The sequence below is a fragment of the Octopus bimaculoides genome, chromosome 2 (genome assembly GCF_001194135.2).
Source record: "Octopus bimaculoides isolate UCB-OBI-ISO-001 chromosome 2, ASM119413v2, whole genome shotgun sequence".
NCBI lineage: Eukaryota > Metazoa > Mollusca > Cephalopoda > Octopoda > Octopodidae > Octopus > Octopus bimaculoides.
The window spans coordinates 85,755,469-85,766,009 of record NC_068982.1 but is presented as its reverse complement, the minus strand read 5'-3'; the positions used below and the strand labels follow the sequence as shown (position 1 = coordinate 85,766,009).

At 33.3% G+C, this 10,541-nt stretch overlaps 1 protein-coding gene across 1 annotated transcript in view; it reads right to left on the bottom strand.

Annotated features, from left to right (window-relative positions):
- Positions 1-540: 540 nt before the first annotated feature.
- The window catches only part of LOC106868183 (uncharacterized), an 18,371-nt gene continuing 8,370 nt past the window's right edge, over positions 541-10,541 (bottom strand). The window contains exons 4-7 of the mRNA XM_014913332.2: positions 9,867-9,946; positions 4,236-4,335; positions 1,501-1,567; positions 541-1,041 (exon numbers count right to left, since the gene is read on the bottom strand). Of these exons, the coding sequence (XP_014768818.1) occupies positions 971-1,041; positions 1,501-1,567; positions 4,236-4,335; positions 9,867-9,946 (318 nt within the window). The 3' untranslated portion in view covers positions 541-970. The remainder of the gene's footprint in view (positions 1,042-1,500; positions 1,568-4,235; positions 4,336-9,866; positions 9,947-10,541) is intronic.

The following is a 10,541-nucleotide window of genomic DNA, read 5'->3' as shown; positions in this document are numbered from 1 at the left end:
GGGTGGAGAACAGAAGGAGGGTTGCCAAGAGAGGTTCCAGTACAGAAGAGAGGTTTTTGATATAGGTGGTGGGGGTGGGAAAAGGTGGGTGCATTCTGGATGAGGAAAAGACAGAGCAACTGAGTCTTTTAGAGCCAAAGCAGTAACACTGAAGTTATTTCTGTTGGAGAGTGGCAATGAGATAAAATTTTACACAGTGACAGTTAGGAGGAAAGAAGGTAATTAAAGGTAAAGGTATGATTAAATTACATTAAATTTAGATGGGTTAGTATTAATGGGATAGAATGATGCAAAGATTAAAGCGAGAAAACAAACAAAACAAAACAACTCATCTGCTCATCGCTTTTTCAATATGCATGGAAATGAATGACAGCCAGGGTAAATTATTAGAGAAGCAACACAATAGTCAGGGAGCTGATTAATATATAGGAGCAGCAGGAAGGAGACATGATGGCTGCTGGAAGTGAATGTTGTGCTGGTGGGGGTCCTAGAACAACATAGAAGAATACTCAACAGCTTGGTAAGGACGACAAAGTAAAATAAGTAGGAAGTATTTTTAATGATTTTTTTTACAGTTTTAAATTTTAGCTTTGGTTCATATCTTTGGGTTTTATTTTGTCATAAACTTCTATCATATTTTTTGAAACAAAAGAAGTCAATTTATTAAAGTCAACATAGTCTTCAACACAAAATAGTTACAATAACTACAATAATGTTAAAGTAACATAAGATAACATTTAAATTACAGTTAAGAAACTTTATCTGAAAAATAATCTCTAAATTAAAATGTACTGATTTTACAAGAGAAACCAGTAAAGATATCTCTTTTCAAAAAGTCAAATTGAATAAGCTGAAAAGTATGGTTTCAACATAATGAACACTGAAGTTATTTCTGTTGGTTGAATTTCCAAGCTTTTCTTTCCAGGTTAGCAGTATATAAGTGAGGGCAGCTGAACATGTGAGAGTCATTTCAAGAGTAACCAAGGCGTGCCAATGCCATCTTCTTTCTTAAATTCAACACTTCAAGAAATACAGATTTGTCTGAAAGTAAAATATTAATTTTCTAATTGTTTATAAAATAATTATTTTTGAAATTGCAAATTTATTTCAATATTAATCAAAGACAGTTATTAAATAAAATTTTTACAACTGAATTATGTAGTGAACATCAGATGTTTACAGTGGAGATCAGTTAAGCAGCATAACAAATTTGTTGTGATTAAGACATCAATAACATGAAATGAATAAATACTGAATGATGTATGGCACTTCTCTTATTTCTTTTATCAATATTTTTGTCATTTTTACATAATTAGCATATGATTGTTCAAAAATTTCTTTATATACTAAGAGAAAAATGTTTTTCTTTGTTCAAACTCATGATATTTGAAAGTAATGTTTTTTTTAAAATCTTTAAAAGAAACCTTAACTGTAACTGTCACAATGAATATTGCCACACAGAAGAAAGATTAAAAGGAAGTAAATAGTATATGAACTCACCTTCACCTTTAACCAAACCTTGTTGAATGTAACGAATGTATGTGTAAAAGTTGCATACAGATGTAATCTGAAATAAAATGACAAAATGAAGTTGAAAAGATTGAGCAAGATAAATAAATTACAATTATTTATTATATTACTAATAATGATGATTTTACAAGTAATAATAATAGTGTAAAAGTTCAATTTTTTACGCCATTTTAAAAATATTAAACATATGAGATGAATATTACATGGATACTACTTTTGAGGAGCTGAAATTTACATTAGAATCCAAAATACCTTATCAGTAGCAGAAGTGCTCTAAATAAATTTGAAGGGGAAAAAGGGAATTAGTAAACTTTTAGTTATGTATTCACAAAGTGAAGTAGAAATTAATACACTTTTAAATTACAATTGCAGGCTACAGCTTAACAGTTCAAACACAAAAGTTCAGTAAAATCCTGCAAAATCACACTTTTCATTATCTTCAGTGCAGAATAATGCTTCATAATTACCAAGATGGATATCATCATAAGGATTATCAGCCTCGCTCCTCATAGTTAGAGGTAGCACATCATCCACTTCTTCTTTCATTCATCCCATAGGTAATAATCTGAAAATTTCAATGCATTCATAGTTCCACATATCTTGAATAGTCTGACAAGAGTACCAGCTTTTATTTCCTTCTTTGAATCAATGATCACAGCTCATGGGTACTGATAGAGCCTGCATATTGCCTCCTTTCATTTATGTTATTCTTTCATCAAGCATTCAGTTGTTTCACTTGACTCTCATATTCATAAAAGCATTATATGGTTGCAAATCATTTGTCAGTCCACCAGGAATTAAAGCTGAGTGTTTTGTGATTGGAGGTTCTTAAATGTTTTTCATTAGATGTACCTTAAACTGGTTCCAAACAAGATTTCTCCAGTGATAAGAACCATGAGAAATGTACGATTGCTTGAGTTTTTTTTATTTTGTATATCAGATAGTAAGTACTATTTCTTTCTCCTTTTTGGTTGATAGCTTGATTCCCTTGTATGTCAAAAGTAATAGACAATTTGTTCACGTTCCAAATATATCATGACTTCTAGCTTTCTTTTAGCTAATTTCTAATTACAAACTAGTGAAATTGTATTATCTTATCATCTAGATCAGCAGGCAACTTTGATGCCATTTTGGTACTCTGCCAAAGTACTAAGTTACACGAACTAAATCTCATGAACTTAATGCGCCATCGAGCACTTGCTTTAAAATTCCAAATTTCATCCTTCTTTGATTCCTTTTGTGCATGGATTTGGAGAAGTGCATGAGCAACACAATCTCAATTTTCATGATTTTCAAGTAGCCATTCTGTAACATTTTTTCTCTTGTTGAGAACACTTGTTTGGTTCATTTCTGTTAGCCCATATTTTGGCATTATTTGAAACTTGTTCAATATCTTTCTCCAGGCTGTTTCTTTGAAACAAAATTCTCTTGCTTAGCACTTGTCTTCTTAGCAACTAATAACTAGTAGATTTAAAGCTGCTGTATAATATAATCTTCAGGAAAGACATTTTTACACAAAATTATGGCATATTTTAAAGCCTCAACTATACAGCTGCATTTTACAAGTGTATATGGAAAATGATGTTGACCAAGTTGCCAAAAAGATGTTGACGTAGCTTGTTCGATAATGAACTTTAAGAAACGTGAACTCTAATGATGTGAATTATACATCAAAACATACTGATAACAAGCTAACAGAAAAAAAAAAACTAATTTCAACATCATAACATTTATATATGGAATATTCCCTTCATTTACAAATGTTGATCTGTGAAGAACTAGTGTCAGTTTATATGTGAGATACATGGAAAATTCTGGATTTTTGGCTCAAAATAAGGGGTCAAATTTTACATGTGATGCATTTCACTATATGCTTCAAGCAGGTTACCATTCTTACTTTTATAGCTTTACGTACTCGAGCAATCATACATACATACATATGTGTGTGTGTGTGTGTGTCTCCACTGTGTCTATTCTGTACAACTTCATCTCTTTTACTGATCATTCCAAGCCATTTATAGTGGCATACCAAATTCCTTCACTCTCTCTATACCTATCTAATAACCTATGCATTCTAGATCCTCCTACCTTCACCAACCATATTCTGCTTCTTCTCTTTCTTTTATTCACCATGATACTTGGATGGGAGAGGGACTGTACATTTGCAATCCTCTGTCACTCTATTTGAGTCTATAATATTTGTGACATGAAAAATTGCACACAGTACACTCTGTAAAGTGACTGGTGTTACACAGTTTATCTATCTATAGGAAACATGCTAAAACTGAGACACTGGAGCAAGATGTAGGCCTCTGACCTATTGAGTCCTATGAAACCATTTAACCCATGCCAGTATGGAAAGCAAACATAAAATAGCTCTTAGTGGAGTACACTCTGTTGTAAGTACTGGAACAGTTCAGAGAGTAATTCAATTTCTTGATACATTGTTCTCTGCTGTAACTACCTCGAGTCATGGGTTTTCTTCTTTCCCTCCACCAGTTTTGCACACCTTAGAGAGGTATCCTTCCTCCTCAGTGTAAACCATAAAAGAAAAATAGCTACTCTTTCTGTACAAGTCTTAATGACAAGACTATTTAATTTTTAAACTGCTGATTTCTTTCTGAAAATAAGTATGAAGAAAATTCAAGAAAAATATGCCATTGTTTTAGTATTATATAAACAAAACTGAAACAGATCATACTTACTCGATTTCGACAAAATTCTGAGATTGAGTACCAAGAATGATCTTCTCCTAAATGTATCTTGTAGTTACATAATTTGTTAGACTGAGACAATGTACACCACCTGTTAAGAGAACCATCAATAAGTATTTTGCTGATATATTAATGTTTTCTCATTACCATCAAAACTCCTTTCATTCTCTGGCCACATCAGACAATGCCCATGCATTACTTGTAAATCAGTCAACACATATCAAATGTTAGAAATTTCTATGGTTTTGCTGGTAGAGTTGAAACACTGAGATCTTTCTGAAACACTGAGATAGATCTGGATATTGATTGTGCCTAATTTCAGAATGACTTTTCATAACAGATTCTTGTTTTATGAAGCACCCTGAACAAGTAAACAAAGTGTGCTGCAGTTTATCTCAGCATTCAAGACATTATATAGTTAAAAAACTTCCTTATCTCTGGATAGGAGCAGGAGTCTAGATCATTAAATCCTATCAACTGAAAAAACAAACAAACAAAATATTGACCAGTGATATAGCAGAACTGTGCTTCCTTGGGATATCTTTTTATTTCTTCACGATATGTACTTGTAGCTAGGTGGTTTAGCCTATTGAAATATAAACGTTTTTCAGGGGATATCTAGTAATGCAGCCAGTAGAGATTGTCTTTAACCATGTAATTTAAATTGATAAACTCACAAATTTATAAAACTCAAGAGAAAAAGAAGAAAAAAAAACTTATATCAAGAAAACACTATTGCCCAACACAATCCTTAGTACTAATCTAGAACCCAAATACTAGGCTTCACTATTACCAGGTATCTTTCCTGGCAGAACCAAATTCTTAACATAGCTAAGACTACTTAACAAAGACTGGTACTTCCCTTCAGAACCAGAAAATATTTATGTGCAAAAAATTGATGACATTCTACAAACTGAAGTATGGCCCACAATGGAAAATTGCTCCTGTGTCCAGGATACTGCTGCTGCACAGAGACATACTAGACTATATCCAGAGAAAGGCTAGTTATCTGACTAGCAACAAATCACTCTGGTCTACAGGTGTGCTGTCTCTTTTTTCTGCTTTTACTACTAATACTACTACAATGACTTCAGTTCTTCAACACTCGCTGGTTTCTTACAATCTCCACTCAGACACTCCCAATCCACTCATTTCTCCTCCTCTCTTCACCCACGTAGTGTTGAATCCCATCTCATCTCCCAGGTTCTACAATGATCAACACATCCAATCTTTGCTCCACAGAACACTGGCCCTGTGAAATGTCTCCCTACTCATCTCTTTCTTGCAGGTGTCATTTTGCAATAGTTTAAGTGGAACATTAATAACATTAATCACATCAGTCTTGGAGGGCTTACAAAACCCAGTAAGTATGTGTTGTAAAGTGGGTTCCTCCCACTGGTGTGACATGTGACTGCCGTTGTATTGTAGTTGCTGTTTTATGCTAGTATCCACAATAGTTACTTGTCATCGGATACCATTATATCTCTCCATACCAGAATAGTAATACACTAACCTCTGTCTTACTATCACTAATAGCTTCACAAAACACCAACTAGAACTGTTGACTCTCATCTCTTCAACTCTCGATGTTCTCTTTACGATCGTCTACTGGTCTATTTATAATGGCTGACCCCTACCACTTTTTACTAGTATACTGTTTCATTATGCAACATCTCCCCTTTTAATTATTTTATTTAACAATATCTTTTCTTCTTAGGGTCTACTTTTAGGAATTCAGTGTTCTTTTTCCTTGTATGTATGGTTTAGACTTCTTGTAATGGTGTTGGAACCTGAAAAGTGTCATATAGCCAATCCATCGGTATTTCTACTCATGTCAGTTCCTTTTCTATGACTTTTTCCCAAAGCAGATTTCTATGTCTCCTTTCCATTCCATTTCTGCTTCTTACACCATACATCATTCTTCCTATGCATGTTACAATTTATCCTTCCAAATATTGCTTGCTATTTTTGTACATTCTTACTGATTCTAAAGAATTTTTGCATGTTTTTACTAGTATATATATTTTTTCTTCACTGGTAAGAGTTTATTGAATACTGACTTTACCTTTCTGACAAACATTAATTATACTGGTGAACTTCCTTCTGGAGTATTTAGGTTCGGATTTACCCTGTATAGCCTTAAGAATTCTTGGATCATGACCTTTTCCATAGATTCCTTATTAACTTTCTTTAAAGCTCTCTTAAAAGTGTCCATGAACCGTTTGGCCTTTCCATTCGATCTAGGATGATATGGTGCTATTGTTTTATGTTCTAACATGAATACCTCACAGAATCTTTTAAATTCACAAGATACAAACTGTGTTCTGTTATCAGAGACAATTATATCCAGTACACCAAATTTTGTGAACAGCTCGTGCTAGAAGTTTATTACTGTTATATATACTGTTAGATTTGTTGTTCGTCTGAGGCTCCGTGTGTCATTGTGGTTCGTCTGAGTTCCTTGTTTTTGTTGTTGTTTTGAATGACTGTGGTTGAAAAACGTGATCGATATATATGGCGAGGACATGATTCTTTATTAATAACGAACATTCGGTGAGTGTGTTCTTTGTATGTAATTAAGTAAATAAATGTAACAATTAAACTGTACAACTCGTTGTGTTATCTCTGCGAGTCTCCTGAGAGGAATACAACAATTACCATATATGAGGTTGGTCGTTTACACCTTGTAACCACAGGCCATTTTGTGTAGCAGTCCATTACTATTAAATAATAATATCCATTCACCAGGCCTGCAAAATCAATATGCAATCGGGACCATGGTATTTCCACTTCTGGCCAAGGTTCACATTTTGTAGTAGGTGGTTTCACTGCCAGTGCACATCCTCTGTAGCCTTTTAGCGGGTTTTCAATTTCTTTGTCCATACTTGGCTAGTATATGAAATTTCACAACAGCGCTTTCATTCTAGAGATGCCTGGGTGTCCCACATGAAACTCTTTTAGTGTTTGCTTCTGTAATGTCTGTGATATGACCACCCTCTGAGTGTACATTAATACACCATCACATATAGAGTACACATTCATATCTTTGCAGTTCTTTGTATCAGACTTTTCTTTATTTCCTTTTGTTGACCACAGTTTTCTCATTAATAAATTTGTCATTTCTCGCATTTCTTTTTATTTCTTCCAAAGTTACTAGTAGTTCATGCACAATGTCCCACAGCATTTTTTTTTGTCTCAGTTCATTGACCTCATTCGATCGTCTGACTGCTCTGTTTACGTTATTGCACAAAGCACTTATGGTTGTATCCCATAAATTAAATTTCCCCATATATTTGGTGCCAAATAAATTCATGGATTTTTTCAACACATAAACATTCACTTTTTTGGTTCGACCTTGGAACATTATATTATAAATGCATTTGCCTGTGAAATATAATTTTCTTCCTGTAACACCACACACTATTTTGTTTGGACTACATAATTTTGGTTTACCCATTTGTTCCCATGTTTTCTCATTTACAATTGTGATGTCACTTTCCATGTCTAGTGGTTTCAATTCTCACATTCACAAATTTTCTGTTTGTTGTACAACAAATTTTCCTGCTGACAAACTATTTATTTTTTTCTTGTTTGTTCCATTTTCCTATCATTCTAGTTTTACAGTGCAATTTTATATGTCCTGTAAACCAGCAGTGAAAACACTTAACTTTTTTATACAGACAATCTTTTTTCAGGTGCATCCCACCACATAGCATACATGGGTCTACATTCCAATATTTTTTCTGTTTTTTCTGCAACACTATTTGTCTTCCAACTTTTTTTGCACTGATCATATGTGAAAACACTCTTTCCATTGAATTTCTTCTGTGTCATGCCTTTATTTTAATATCATGTCACACTCTTCCAACAGTTTCTGCAACGTCAAATCCTGGTTCATTTCCAGTTTTGCTAGAATTTTTGTTTAGATTTCTGCATCCTTTTTATCTGTCAATCCTTGTGCAAAAATTAAACTCTTGAAAGAATCTAGAGTAAGCATATCCAGCCTAAATCTCTCACATTTTTTGATGACTCTGCCTGTGTAAGTAATGAAGTCTTCATCTTTGCTCTTTTCTGTGTTTAAACATTTCCATCTAGTATTAAACAGTGAGCTCTTTCCACTAAACATTTTGCACAAAATGTCAACTGCGTCAATGAAATTTATGCCAGACACTTTTTTTGGCAATATGAAGAATCATTAACATGCCGGGTGAAATGCTTAGCGGTATTTCATCTGTCTTTACATTCTGAGTTAAAATTCCACTGAGGTTGACTTTGCCTTTCATCCTTTCAGGGTCGATAAATTAAGTACTAGTTGTGTACTGAGATCGATCTAATCGACTGGACCCCTCCCCCAAAATTCCAGGCCTTGAGCCTATAATAGAAAGGAATATGAAGTAACTATTCTTCTCATGCTCTGCTGTCATTAGTATTCTTAAAACTAGACGTGTTTTCATTTTGTCCATCCAATCCTGACATTCTTTTTAAAAAATTTGTTCAAATCTTCGAAAGTAAACCTCGAAGGTTACTCCTTCTTTAGGGTCATATTTGAATTCACTTATAGAATTTGCTACATGGTCAGGTGAAAATGTATCCTCTGGTTTGGTTATCAACTTCATTAGTTGTAACATCTGCTGCTGCAATCCTTGTTGTTCTTTGAGTTGTTGCCATTGCTATTTTTGCAACTCAAATACCACAGCTAACAAGTCTTCCATATTTTATGATTTTCATAAGTTTGCACAACAAGATTTTTGTTTCTTTTTTTTGTTGAGTTATTTAATTTTCCATGTGAATTAGTTTAAACTCTCCGTGTGAATATTTTTTTCAATCTGCGTAAATTTAATTTTCCTTGTCACCACTATTGTAAAGTGGATTCCTCCCACTGGTGTGATGTGTCACTGTCATTGTACTGTAGTTGCTGTTTTATGCTAGTAGCCACAATAGTTACTGGTCATTGGATACCATTATATCTCTTTGTACTGGAATAGTAAGACACTAACTTCTGTTTTACTATCGCTGACAGCTCCACAAGACACTGACTAGAACTGTTGGCTCTCAACTCTTCGACTCTCAATCCTCTCTTGATAACTGGCTACTGGTCTATTTATAATAGCTGACTCCTACCACTTTTCACTGGGAGGGGTATACAGTTTCACTATACAACAATATGCTTTCATAAGTTTTAACAACTTGCGTTAAATGGTAAAAAACAATGATCTGATATCATAGTTGAACTATCTACAGATAATAATCTGTCAGCTTAACTATCGTATTTAAATGTAAAATTTAGAGTTTATCATTCCACATATGTTTATGACAGTTAACTATAGTCAGACAAACACCATAATTCTTTAAACGTATAACAGTATTATGCTGGTTACAGCTTTCTTTTGTGATAGAGTAAATTTCAAGAGAGTATCAAAGAATGTCATAACTAAATTTGAGATTATATTTCAAGAAAGCTTATAAAAATCTAAGAATTATTTAACTTTCTATGATTTGATCACTGATTGTTTTTCTGAACAACTTTTCTGCAATAGATAATAAAAAAAATTAAAAAAAGAAGCTTATTTTTATTAATTAATTGATAACTATTATTAGGTGCTGAAATATCAGAATTCTTACCGTGGGTAGGAACTATCGCTGGCAATTGGTTCAATAGTTAAAGTGTTATTGTCTACACACTTCTTCACTCTTTCTGACAACTGTAACGATAAAAGTAAATTCAAAATAATTCAAGGAATAAAACTTTATTTCAAAGTCAAGTATTTTGGAAGATTTGCCTTATGATTATAAAGAGCTGCTCTGCCACCTACCACCACCACTTAAAAAAATGTTCACTAATATTACCCACTATGTGGCAATGGTGGGCAATATGCTCTTCAAAGTGTATTTAATCTCCATGCTTCCAACCATGAATTAGCAAAGACACTGGATAGATCAAACAGATGCAACATACTGTCTTGCATATTTTGTGCTGCATGCAACTAAGCATGGCTTTGCAGAGTGTACAGCATAATTTAAGTTAAATTACTTTATATATGACCAATTTATTACCAATTTTCATATATTTGTTTGACTGAAAAGACTAGAGTTGCCTAATAGCAGCAAGATAACAGATTACAATAAAATTCTTAGAAGTTAACTCAAGTTTTTGGAATCAAGTACTTTTGTAATAAGAAACAGAATGTGTGCATGATGTTTAAGGCTAAATTCATTGTCTTTTATATTCAAGACATTCCAAAAGTGTATAATCTAGTTCATCTTGTGTGTGTGTGTGTGTGTATATATATATATATA